Source organism: Mauremys mutica, chromosome 17, assembly GCF_020497125.1.
Source record: "Mauremys mutica isolate MM-2020 ecotype Southern chromosome 17, ASM2049712v1, whole genome shotgun sequence".
Classification (NCBI taxonomy): domain Eukaryota; kingdom Metazoa; phylum Chordata; order Testudines; family Geoemydidae; genus Mauremys; species Mauremys mutica.
The window spans coordinates 10,594,814-10,608,379 of NC_059088.1; the positions used below are offsets into that span (position 1 = coordinate 10,594,814).

The window sequence follows — 13,566 nt, forward strand, 5'->3', positions numbered from 1 at the left end:
GGTTCCAAAGCCCAGTGAATGGAGAGAGGGTACTTGTATTGGGGTGTTGTGTTAGGGTTATAGACACTAGTTGACTTTTTGTGGTATAATATAAAAGCGAATTTAGACTTAATTGAGAGTATTCTTACATGCTGCAGAGCTGAACTCACTGATACCTAGGTCAAATGTTTTAGGATGGTGTTTCTATTGCAAGAGATGGGCCAGTATGCACTAGCAGTGAAGTTCCCCCACTAACACCTGAAATTACTGGGAGCTCTGTTAAGGGGGGGCTGAAGACATCTTGGTGAGTGGCCAGCTGGCAGAGAGGGGTGGCAAGCAGCAAGTTGAGAAGCTGGTGCAGAAAAGTGGCTGGGGCTCCACTGGCCAAAGACAGCAATTGTGAGTGGGGTACAGAGAAGGGACGGGCACATTAAAGGGACATTGGGGGTTACTGGACTTAAGACCCTGAGGGGAAAAGGACACTGCCCAACCTACTTGGGGGTGGGTCTTTTACTCATGGTTTGTGTTTATGAACCCTAGTTGTGGTGTTTTCCCAAATTAATGTTGAGTTACTTCCCTCCTTTTACTAAAGCAGAGGGTTACACAAGTCAACGCAAATCTGCAGCTGGTTTTCAGGGTGGTGTGAAAAAATTAAGAGTGGCTCCTTTTCATACGGCTTTAACTCAGGGCTCCAGATCTGAAGCCCCCAAAACTGCCCTATTCCCTGCATCACCATCTTGCTGAGACAGCCAGAATCCAGCCAAGCCGAGCGGGCGCATGGATTTCAGAGAACTTTGGCTCATCGGTTCTGACAGGAAAAGTTTTCTCCGCAGGTGCAGATGCAGGAGCGCCCATAGCAAATCGGCTCTGGGAGTCCCAGACCTTGGGCAGTTTTGAGCTCAGCGTCGGCAGCACCCGGTTGTAAGCGGCCCCCTGAATCTGACAGCCCTTTCCTCTCTGCACACTCACGTCCAACCCTTGGGCATGAGACAGGCCAGATGTGTATGTATGTATAAATATATATACTCATATACATACACATGGAGACATGCACAAAACCAGGTATTTAAAAACCAGTAGTACCCTGTGAGTTCTAGACATTGTAGTGGTTCTTGAACCTCTTCAGTCCTAGGTATGACAACATTTTTTAAAACCCAAACTGGTCCTCTCTGGTCTAGGATGTCATATAGGAGGTTGGAAACGAGACTACATAGGACCTGTTCAGGTTTTAAAATTTGGACAGACCTAGAACCCAAGAGGTTCAAGAACCAGCCAAATATCTAGAATGCATACGATACTATTGGCTTTTATAAAAGCAGCAAAGAGTCCTGTGGCACCTTATAGACTAACAGACGTATTGGAGCATGAGCTTTTGGGGGTGAATACCCACTTCTTCGGATGCATTGGCTTTAGAAATATACAGGGGCTTGGAAAACATGATCATAGAATGAGAGTAGATTAGGGTTGGAAGTGACCTCAGGAGGTATCTAGTCTGACCCTCTGCTCAAAGCAGGACCAACCCCAACTAAATCATCCCAGCCAGGGCTTTGTCAAGTTGGACCTTAAAAACCTCTAAGAATGGAGGTTCCACCACCTCCCTAGGGAACCCATTCCAGTGCTTCACCACCCTCCTAGTGAAATAGTTTTTCCTAATATACAATATAAACCTCCCCCACTGCAACTTGAGACCATTGCTCCTTGTTCTGTCATCTGCCACCACTGAGAACAGCCGAGCTCCATCCTCTTTGGAACCCCCTCTAGAGGTAGTTGAAGGCTGCTATCAAATCCCCCCTCACTCTTCTCTTCTGCAGACTGAACAATCCCAGTTCCCTCAGCCTCTCCTCATAAGTCATGTGCTCCAGCCCCCTAATCATTTTTGTTGCCCTCCGCTGGACTCTTTCCAATTTTTCCACATCCTTCTTGTAGTGTGAGGCCCAAAACTGGACACAGTACTCCAGATGAGGCCTCACCAATGCCGAATAGAGGAAAATGATCACGTCTCTCGATCTGCTGGCAATGCTCCTACATATACAGCCCAAAATGCCATTAGCCTTCTGTGCAACAAGGGCACACAGTTGACTCATATCCAGCTTCTCGTCCACTGTAACCCCTAGGTCCTTTTCTGCAGAATTGCTGCCTAGCCATTCGGTCCCTAGTCTGTAACAGTGCATGGGATTCTTCCGTCCTAAGTGCAGGACTCTGCACTTGTCCTTGTTGAACCTCATCAGGTTTCTTTTGGCCCAATCCTCTAATTTGTCTAGGTCCCTCTGTATCCTATCCCTACCTTCCAGAGTATCAACCACTCCTCCCAGTTTACTGTCATCTGCAAACTTGCTGAGGGTGCAGTCCACGCCATCCTCCAGATCATTAATGAAGATATTGAACAAAACCAGGCCCAGGATCGACCCTTGGGGCACTCCGCTTGAAAATGGCTGCCAACTAGACATGGAGCCGTTGATCACTACCCGTTGAGCCCGACGATCTAGCCAGCTTTCTATCCACCTTATAGTCCAATCGTCCAGCCCATACTTTAACTTGCTGGCAAGAATACTGTGGGAGACCATAACAAAAGCTTTGCTAAAGTCAAGGAATAACACATCCACTGCTTTCCCCTCATCCACAGACCCAGTTATCTCCTCATAGAAGGCAATTAGGTTAGTCAGGCATGACTTGCCCTTGGTGAATCCATGCTGACTGTTACTGATCACCTTCCTCTCCTCTAAGTGCTTCAGAATTGATTCCTTGAGGACCTGCTCCATGACTTTTCCAGGGACTGAGGTGAGGCTGACTGGCCTGTAGTTCCCCGGATCCTCCTCCTTCCCTTTTTTAAAGATGGGCACTACATTAGCCTTTTCCCAGTCATCCGGGACCTCCCCCAATTGCCACGAGTTTTCAAAGATAATGGCCAATGGCTCTGCAATCACATCCGCCAACTCCTTTAGCACCCTCGGATGCAGTGCATCTGGCCCCATGGACTTGTGCTCATCCAGCTTTTCTAAATAGTCCCAAACCACTTCTTTCTCCCCAGAGGGCTGGTCACCTTCTCCCCATACTGTGCTGCCCAGTTCAGTAGTCTGGGAGCTGACCTTGTCTGTGAAGAAAGAGACAAAAAAGCATTGAGTACATGAGCTTTTTCCACATCCTCTGTCACTAGGTTGCCTCCCCCATTCAGTAAGGGACCCACACTTTCCTTGACTTTCTTCTTGTTGCTAACGTACCTGAAGAAACCCTTCTTGTTACTCCTAACATTCCTTGCTAGCTGCAACTCCAGTTGTGATTTGGCCTTCCTGATTTTACTCCTGCGTGCCTGAGCAATATTTTTATACTCCTCCCTGGTCATTTGTCCAAGGTTCCACTTCTTGTAAGCTTCTTTTTTGTGTTGAAGGTCAGCAAGGATTTCACTATTAAGCCAAGCCAGTAACCTGCCATATTTACTACACGTCGGGACCGTTTGTTCCTGCAAATCTTCAGCCTCAACACCCACAGGTACAGCCTGATGAAGAGAAACACAGCAGTGGCCAGGTGAGGGGTCTGCATGGTCTCTGGGGTCCTGCTGGAATTTGCACTGTGGTTGCTGGGAGTGCCGTGATATCTTGTTCTATGGTACCCTGGGTAGAGACAGAAGAGGGGATGGTAGGGAGAATAGAATAGAATATATGGAGATATACCTATCTCCTAGAACTGGAAGGGACCCTAAGGGTCATCAAGTCCCGCCCCCTGCCTTCACTAGCAGGACCAAGTACCGAGTTTGCCCCAGATCCCTAAGTGGCCCCCTCAAGGCTTGAACTCACAACCCTGGGTTTAGCAGGCCAATGCTAAGGGAGAGTGGAAGAGAAGAGAGAAATACCAGAGTGGGTTAGGAAGGTAACATTGGAGGGGACCTCGCTGGGCACCCTCTGGTCCTCCAGAATATCCAGGCTGGACATTGAGAAACTGGGCTATAGCCGGTGGAACTCACTGCTACGGGATAGAGCTGTGAGCATTAGGGGAAGACAAGGGGGATAGCAGACGTGGGAGGAGTGGGGAAGGGGACACTCTAGTAGATAAAATATACAGCTGTGCAGAGAATACCACGTAGCTGTGATCTGGATCTCTGGCTGGCTGAGGGGAGCAGGGAATGGGCCCTGGGGCCTTTCCCCTCTAGAGTGGCCAGCTCCAATCTGGCCCAGGGCAGGGGATCAGGCCTACTCAGTTAGGCGAGGATCGGTGCTGTTGACTCCTAGCATGTAGGAGCTGGTGCCGGTGCAGTTCACTGTTACAAGGAAGAAAAAGCCACCCCTCCCCCACGCCATCTCTTGTGCTCATCTGCCAGTCACAGGAACTGCTGCTTCACTCTGACTCGTGAGAGCGTGCAGGGTCCTTCTCACCTACATTGTAACACAGGAAGCCTCGATCCACCGAGCTGCTTCTCTGTCCTCTAGCCGTGCTGCCTTCTCTGCACCAGGGACCTCGGGGAATTTGTCTCTGTCTGGGATTTTCTCCCTCACAGCCTTATTGGCATGGAGTCCTGTCTGCTCTGGAGAATGGCCTAGTGGTTAGAGAATGGGAGAGAGGCTGGGAGCCAAGACTCCTGGCCTGGGGGAGGGATGTGAGGTCCTGTTGTTTAGACTCTGCAAATGGGAAACACCTCATCTGATTAACGTGAAACGAAACAGAAAAAAATCACCCACATCACAGATCTCACCTACTGCCTCTGTCTACCACTGGTTTGCCTTTACAATAACAAATTTCTGTGGCTCCTAGGTGGTCTTAGTAAGGAAATTCCCCTAGACCCAGTGCTGGGCTCTCTGACCATTGTTTTGACTCACCTGGGCAGTGGGTGGTGGAAACAGACCCAGCAGAGAGACTCAGATGACATGTGTTTGCCCAGCAAAGCGTCTGTGTGTCTGTCCCCGCTTCAGCTTTTCCCTGTGTGCTGAGTTCACTCCCCTTAACTCTGTGTCTTCTACATGCTCCGCCTCAACCTGCTCTCTCAGGTCGAAAAGCTGCAAACCATAAATGGAAATGATCATTCGGACACTGTCTTAGCAGAGCAACCACCTAAAAACACCCATTGCTTTAAAACTAGCCTCCGCTCCCAGAGCCGGGGCTAGAACCCAGTGGGAGGTGCAGTCATGGCCCCAAACTCCATTGTGCCTCAGTTTCCCCATTTGCAAAAACTGGGAGACTGCTACTGACCTCCTTGGCAAAGTTCTTTGAGATCTACTGAGGACAAGCACTAGAGGAGAGCTAGTTATCGCTATTATAATACACAGACCCTTCTATAAGACACTGCACCAAATGGATTTTAAACCATTCGGAAATCTAGAACCCCCATGAGATTTTTAGATCAAGCAAAGAAGCTGGAACCTGTTGGATTCTATATGGTTTTAAAACACTGTAGAATCCACTGGGGTCCTAGCACCAGTCAGGAATCTAGAACTCATGGACCCTATTGAGTGGGAACACTTTGAGAGACTTAAAAGGAAGATTCCAGAGCCAGCCAATGACACAGAACCCATGAGAATCAGTTAAAGTTAGAATACATTGATTCTGGAGCCAGCTAGTGATCTGGAACCCTTTGAAAAAATGCAGAGACCTAGAACACATGGGATTCTGCAGATAACAAGGAATCTGAAATCCCATGGACACTGCTCGGTTTATAAACATTGCTATATCTGGAACCCATCAGGGATGAAGGAACAAGTGGGATGACAAGTTTCCAATGCTCTCTAACTCCAGGCACTTTTGGGTGCTCGTGACCAACACCAGCACTGCATTCTTGTAGAGCAGCAGGCCATGGTAGAGATGGTAGGTGTCATAACTATAAAGGGAAGGGTAACAGCCCTCTTGTGTACAATACTATAAAATCCCTCCTGGCCAGAGACACCAAAATCCTTTTACCTGTAAAGGGTTAAGAAGCTCAGGTCACCTGGCTGACACCTGACGCAAAGGAGCAATAAAGGGACAAGATACTTTCAAATCTTGGTGGGGGGAAGGCTTTTGTGTGTGTGCTCTTTGTTTTGGGGGTGGTTCGCTCTTGGGACTAAGAGGGACCAGACATCCATCCAGGCTCTCCAAATCTTTCTGAACAAGTCTCTCATATTTCAAACTTGTAAGTAACAGCCAGGCCAGGCGTGTTAGGTTTATCTTTGTTTTCTCAACTTGTAAATGTTCCTTTTCCTAGAGTGTTTACCTCTGTTTGCTGTAACTTTGAACCTAAGGCTAGAGGGGGTTCCTCTGGGCTCTTTAAATCTGATTACCCTGTAAAGTCATTTTCCATCTTGATTTTACAAAGATTATTTTTATCTTTCTTTCTTTAATTAAAAGCCTTCTTTTTAAGAACCTGATTGATTTTTCCTTGTTTTAAGATCCAAGGGGGTTGGATCTGGACTAACCAGGAATTGGTGGGGGAAAGGAGGGGCAATGGTTAATTTCTCCTTGTTTTAAGAACCAAGGGTTTGAATCGGTGTTCACCAGGAAATTGGTGGAGGGGTCTCTCAAGGCTACCCAGGGAAGGGTTATAGTACTTGGGAGGAAGATATTTGGGGGGGGGGTAGACAGAGTTTCCCAAATGACTCAAATAATTTGGGTGGTGGCAGCAAAACCAGATCTAAGCTGGTAGTTAAGCTTAGAGGTCCCCACATCTGTACCCTAGAGTTCAGAGTGGGGAAGGAACCTTGACAGTAGGGAAGCTAGCAGACAAAGAACTAAACCACCGCAGTCACCCTGACTTTGAAAGGCTTCCCGCTCCTCGCCAACCACTTCTTCTTCATTTCCAGCCCTGTCCGACCCTGGCATCCCACCCTGGCGCCGAGGGGCAGCAGGAAGCCCAGCAGGAACTGCACCCTGAACAGGACTGGATGGAGACGTGTCCTCCAAGCCTGCATCTCGGCTTCGTCCTCCTCTCCAGAGAAGGTGTAACTATTTGTGCAAGTGACCATGCCCACTCCATCTCCAGGAGTTCCTGGAAACCCTGTTAGGGAGCACTGAGGGCGAAAGAGATCAGCTATACGACCGTGACCAGCTTCCTAGCCCGAGCCATGGTGCGGTGAGGCCAGAACCAGACAGGGTGGCAGGGGAGAGTGCACTGGTCCATGCTGGTGAGGGTGAGGACGGAAATGGCAGAGAACAGGCCCAGGGAGAAGGAGGCATTGAGGAGCTCACACATGGCCATGCCAAAGACCCAGAGGAAACCCAGGCAGATGTAGATGTGAACAGAGTTATAAAGCAGGAGGTGAGCAGGTAGATGAGCACCAGATGGAAGGACAAGAGGGAGGTCACCATCATCCTCATCCTCAGCAGAGCCCACAGCCAGCCACCCCCAGCAGGGGGTGCTACACGCGGCTGCCATTTGACTTGACTTCCCTTCCCGGCCAGCTGGGGGGTTGCTCCCATTGGCTGCTGGGCTGGCTGATAAGGCAGAGGCGCGATGAGCGTCGGGCCAGCCAGGAAGGTGGAGGGGCCGTGAGGGGCTGGGATGCCTGGGAAGGCGGAGGGGCCATGAGGGGCCGTGTGACGGATTGGATCACAGAAACCCCCTTGGGAACTGCCAACTGATGTACTGATACTACCCCTGAGCCTGTTTCCCCGGGCAGCTTGGGACTTCAGTGCCCTGCCTGGTTAGAGCCAGACACGCTGGCCTGCTACAAACCCAGACCCAGGTCTGAACCACGTCCCCCCAAACTTCAGGCTTAACTGAAAACAGCTTAAGAAGGGTTCCTGTCTCCAACACCCAGATGCCCACTCTCCCAATGGGATCCAAACCCCAAATAAATCCGTTTTACCCTGTATAAAGCTGATACAAGGTAAACTCAGAATTTGTTTGCCCTCTATAACTCTGCTAGAGAGAGATGCACTGCTGTTTGCCCCCGCCCAGGTATTAATACATACTCTGGGTTAATTAATAAGTAAAAAGTGATTTTATTAAATATAGAAAGTAGGATTTAAGTGGTTCCAAGTAAAACCAGAGAGAACAAGGTGAATTACCCAGCAAAATAAAATAAAACACACAAGTTTAAGTCTAGTACAGTAAGAAAACTGAATACACATAAAATCTCACCCTCAGATGTTTCAATAAGCTTCTATCACAGACTGGACACTTTCCTAGTCTGGGCACAATCCTTTCCCCTGGTACAGCCCTTGTTCCAGCTCAGGGGGTAGCTAGGGGATTCCTCATGATTGCGGATTCCTTTGTTAAGAACATAAGAACGGCCGTACCGGGTCAGACCAAAGGTCCATCTAGCCCAATATCCTGTCTTCTTACAGTGGCCAGTGCCAGATGCCCCAGAGGGAGTGAACCTAACAGGCTATGATCAAGTGATCTCTCTCCTGCCGTCCACCTACACCCTGTGACAGACAGCGGCTACGGACACCATTCCTTACCCAGCCTGCCTAATAGCTATTAATGGACTTAATATACCATGAATTATCCAGTTTTTTTTTAAATGCTGTTCTGTTCCACCCCCTTATATATCTTTTGCACAAGGCAGGAATCCCTTGTCCCTCTCTGGGTTCCCACCCCTCCTTAGAAATGGAAAAGCACCAGGTTAAAGATGGATTCCAGTTCAGGTGACAGGATCACATGTCACTGTAAGACCCCAAGCCTTCATTCCTCCCAGCCTGACTCACAGGGAGGCCTGCCTGCAAACAGAGCCATGTACCATCAATTGTCCTGGCTAATGGGAGCCATCAAGATTGCAAACCACCATTAATGGCCCACACTTTGCATAACTACAATAGGGCCTTCGAGTTATATTTGATATTTCTAGCTTCAGATGCAAGAGTGATACATTTATACAAATAGGAGGACCACACTCAGTGGATTATAAGCTTTGTAATGATACAAGAGACCTTTCACATGAAGCGTATTCCAGTTACATTATATTCACAGGCATTAGCATATTTTCATGAAATCATATACAGTACAATGTCACAGGCCTGGAAGGTGGAGGAGCCATGAGGAGCCAGGAATGTGGAGGAGCCATGAGAGGCTGGGCCAGTCAGGAAGGCGGAGGGGGCTTGACGGGCTAGGCTGGCTGGGAAGGCAGAGGGACCTTGAAGTGCTGAGAAGGCGGAGAAAGCAGAGGGGCCATGAGGGGCTGGGCTTTCTGGGAAGGCAGAGGGGCGGTGAGGGGCCCAGGTGGTGGGTCGGGAAGAGGGGCTGTGAGGGGTCAGGCCTGTCACGAAGGCGGAGGGGCCGTGAGACCCTAAGGAGGAGCGGGAAGAACACAAAGGGGATTGGAGGAGACAGAAGAGGGGAAGGGTGAGAGAGAGAGAGACGTGTGCAGCCCCTGCCCTAGCGGTGAGAAACACGGCATTTCATTCTCCTCCTTGCAGAAACCGATGAGGCTGCAGCCACACACAGGGTAGAACCAGAATCCTGGGTCCCAGCACCTGTACCCCGCCAATCTAACTCAGTACACACCACTCCCCTCCCAGAGCCACAGCCAGAACCCAGGAGTCCTGACTCCCAGCCCCGCCAAGCTAACCCTTTGGACCACATTCCCCTCCCAGAGCTGGGAATAGAGCCACTGGTTTATGATGCCCCACACAGACCTGCTCTAACCACTGGACCCCACTGCCCTCCCCTAACCAGGGATAGTACCTGGGAATCCTGGCTCCCAGCCCCTTCCCTCCCACCACTCTAACCACTAGACATCACTCCCCTCAGAATTCAACCTTGGTCTCATGTACCATGCCACTGGGGGCTGTTTTCCCAGTAGTGTTGGGTTCCCGTCAGGGGTCTCAGGGTCCCGGTTCTGAGGATGGGCCTGTGTAACAAGCACTCTGGGGAGGGCTGGTGTGACTGAGGTTTTATCTAGAACAGGAAAGGGCAGGATGTCATATGAGTTGTCTCACCCAGGGATGGACCCACAACATGTAGATAACACAGGACCCCGCCATGGCTATTGACCTGCTCTAACCCCTAGACCCCACCCCCCTCCCAGAGCTGGGGACAGAACCCAGGGTCCTTACTGCCATTGCCCCCTGTCAGGAAAGGAATTGTGAGAATTACAGGCCCTTCCTCTTCATGGGGGCACTGCTCAATAGATGAGCTCCTGGCCAAGCATCTAGTGCACTGGGGGTTGTGTGTGTGAGGGGGGCTGGGTTCTGTGCCAGGCTCTGGGAGAGGAGTGGGGCTAGTTTCAAAGCAATGGTTGTTGCTTAGGTGGTTTCTTTGCTAAGACAGTGTCCAATGATCATTTCCGTTCATAGTTTGCAGCTTGTGGATCTCAGAGAGCAGGTGGGGGTGGAGCATGTAGAAGACACAGAGTTAAGGGGAGTGAACTCAACACGCAGGGGAGGGCTCTGGGGTGCAAGGCACAGACACACGGATGCTTTGCTGGCCAAACACACGCCATCTGAGGCTCTCTCTGCGCTGGATCTGTGTTTCCACCACCCATCGCCCAGGTGAGTCGAGACAATGAGCAGAGGGACCTGTGTTGGGTCTAAAGGGGAATTTCCTTGCTAAGACCCCCTAGAAGCCACAGAAATTTGCTATTGTAAAGGCAAACCAGTGGGACTCCCTGCCACTGGATATCAGTGGTGTTAGCCTGGGAGACTCCCTGCCACTGGATATCAGTGGTGTTAGCCTGGGAGACTCCCTGCCACTGGGTATCAGTGGGGTTCCCCTGGGGCACTCACTAGACAGAGGTACTAGGTGAGGTCTGTGGCGTGGGTGAATGTTTCCCCCTTATTTCATGTCAGTCAGACGAGCTGCTCCCCATTTACAAAGCTCTGAGCCAGAGGTTCTCAACCTTTCCAGACTCCTGTACCCCTTGCAGGAGTCTGATTTGTCTTGAGTATCCCCAAGTTTTACCTTCCTTCAAAGCTACTTAAATCAGACCTAAAAATACAGATGGGTCACAGCTGCACTATGCCCGAAAAATTGCTGATTTTCTCATTTTTCCCATATACTTAGAAATGAATTGGAATATAAATGTTGTATATGGAGCAGTATAAGCAAGTAATTGTATGAAATATTAGTTTGTACTGACTAAGCTCATGCTTTTTATGTGGCCTGTTGTAAAACTAAGCAAATATCTAGATGAGTTGATGTGCCCCACAGACCTCTGTGTACACCCACGCCTGGCTGAGAACCTCTGCTCTAAGCCACAAGACCCCCCTTTCCTCCCACAAGCCAGGAGTGCTGACCTCCACCCCACTTCCAGAGCTGGGGATAGAAACCAGGAGTCCTGGCTCCCAGCCAGCCCTTCTCTAACCATTAGGCCAGTCTGCAGAGCACAGAGGACTCCATACTGACAAGGCCGTGAAGGGCGCAGTCCCTGACAGCAGCAATAGCCCAGAGGACCCTGCTGCAGGGCTGGCAGCACGGTTGTGGGATAGAGAAGCAGCTCAGTGGCTTGAGGCTTCCTGTGCTACAATGAGAGTAAGAAGGACCCTGCACGCTCGCACGAGTCAGGGTTTAGCAGCAATTCCTGTGGCAGACAGATGAGTACAAGAGAGAGAGTGGGGGAAGGGTGGCCTTTTCCACCTTGTAGCAGTGATTGCCACCGGCACCAGCTCAACAAAACCAATCCCCACCTACCTGAGCCAGCCAGTCCCCACCCTGGAGCCAGATTGGAACCAGCGCCTCCTGGTGGGGAAGGCCCCATATCCCATTCCCCACCCCTGTGAGCCAGCCTGTCCTCCTGATCATAGTCACGTGGAATTATCAGCATAGCTGTGTACTTGACCTACTAGACTGTCCCCATCACCACTCCTCCACATCTACTATCGCACTTTCCCTCCTCTACTTCCCATAGCTCTACCTTGTGGCAGTGAGTTCCACCTGCTATAGCCCAGTTGCTCAGACTATCTAGCCTGGATATTCTAGAGGACCAGAGGGTGCCTGGAGAGATATTCTCCAATGGTGCCTTCGTAACACCCTCTTATTTCTCCCTTTCTCCTCTTCCCCTCCTCTGTCATCCCTTCCAACCCCTCTTCTCTCTCTCCCCAGGGCACCATGGACCAAGCCTACACGACTCTCCCACCAACCACTGGGGCAAATTCCAGCCAGACCCCAGCAGCTGTGAGCGCCGCTCATGTGGCTGCGGCCGCGTTGCTCTGCCCCACCTTCCTGTTGGGTGTGATGGGGAACGGGCTGTACCTGTGGGTGCTGGGACTGAAGATGAGGAGGACGGTGACCACCCTCTGGTTCCTTCACCTGGTCTCCTGCTACTTTCTCTTCACCCTGCTGATCCCCTTCTTCATCGTCTACGTCCTCCTGGGTTTCCACTGGGTCTTCGGCACGGCCTTGTGCAAGCTTCTCAACACCTGCATCTCTGTGGGCATGTTCACCTCCGTCTTCCTTCTCACCCTCATCAGCTTGGACCGTTACACCCTCACTCACCATCCCATCTGGTCTCGGAATCACCGCACTGTGCCCCGAGCTCAGAAGCTGGTTGTGGGCGTGTGGCTGGCCTCGTTCGGTCTCAGTACTCCCTACCTGGCTTTCCGGGAGACCCAGGTGGTGGATGGGGGCAGAATCATCTGCATCAACAATTACGCCCTCTCCAGAGACTGGAATGAAGCTGAGCCGCAGGACCTGGGAAGACGGGTCCACCTGGCTGTCTTCATTGTCCGGTTCCTGCTGGGCTTCCTGCTGCCCTTCTGCACCATCGCGGGATGCTATGGCTGCATGGGGCTGAAGATGAAGGAGAAAAAGCTGGCATGGGCTGGGAAGCCCTTCAAAGTCATGGTGGCTGCTGTGGTTTCCTTCTTTCTCAGCTGGCTGCCCTACCACCTCTACCAGAGCTTGAATCTCTACAAAAAGGAGATGCCAGAGTCAGTGACGGGTGCTCTCTTGGTCATTTACACCTTCTCATCCTGCTTCAACGCCTGCTTCACCCCCATCCTCTACCTCTTTGTGGGGGAGAAGTTCTGGCAGGTCTTCAGGACGTCTCTTCTCACTCTGGTCAAAGCAGCGTTTGTCGATGATCTCGGCAGCAGTGCCCTCGAGTATAGTGGAAGACACGGGTCAGAAGTTGAGAACACAAGAAAAGAGATGGTCTGAAGTTGTCCAGACTGAGGGAGAGTTGAAAACTTGCCGTCCTAGTTGTTCCTAGATCCCTGATGGCTCTAAAATCTGATGGGTTCTAGGTGTCTCATTGTTTATATACCCTGCAGTGTCCCTGAATTCTAGATTCCCTGCTCTCTCCAGAATCCCATGCATTCTAGGTCTCTCAATATTTTCATACTCAATGGGTCATCAATGGAACCAGATCAGTCACCAGTTCCAGAATCGTGTGTGTTTTAGATCACTCAGTGTGTTCTCACCTAATTGACTCTCTTGGATTCTGCATCACTAGCTGGCTCTGGAATCTCATTTATTGGAAGCCTCTCAGTGGGTTCATACTCAAAGTCCATGGGTTCTAGATTCCTGGCTGGGTCTGGGATATCACTGGATTCTAGAGTGTTTTCAAACCACATAGAATCCAACAGGTTCTAGATTGTTTTCTAAAATTTTCGTTGTGGTTCTAAATTTCCAAATGGTTTTTAATCCGTAAGGTGTAGTATATTATAGAAGAGTCTGTGTATTACTATGGCGATAGCTAGCTCTCCTCTAGTGCTTGTCCTCAGTAGATCTCAAAGAACTTTACCAAG

The 13,566-nt window shown here is 50.3% G+C and overlaps 1 protein-coding gene across 2 annotated transcripts; it reads left to right on the forward strand.

Annotated features, from left to right (window-relative positions):
- The first annotated feature begins 6,877 nt into the window (after positions 1-6,877).
- LOC123352085 (probable G-protein coupled receptor 33) lies at positions 6,878-13,276 on the forward strand. Of its 2 annotated transcripts, none has more exons than XM_044991815.1 (2): positions 6,878-7,195; positions 11,921-13,276. In XM_044991815.1, the coding sequence occupies exon 2, from the start codon at positions 11,927-11,929 to the stop codon at positions 12,974-12,976; it is 1,050 nt and encodes a 349-aa protein (XP_044847750.1). In that variant the 5' UTR covers positions 6,878-7,195; positions 11,921-11,926; the 3' UTR covers positions 12,977-13,276. The 2 variants fall into 2 exon arrangements, with proteins under 2 accessions (XP_044847750.1, XP_044847749.1); XM_044991814.1 differs by lacking the exon at positions 6,878-7,195 and adding an exon at positions 10,254-10,371.
- Positions 13,277-13,566: the final 290 nt, after the last annotated feature.

Coding starts and splice junctions, on each gene's coding strand:
- LOC123352085 (XM_044991815.1), top strand. CDS start 11,927: ATGGACCAAGCCTACACGACTCTCCCACCAACCACTGGGGCAAATTCC.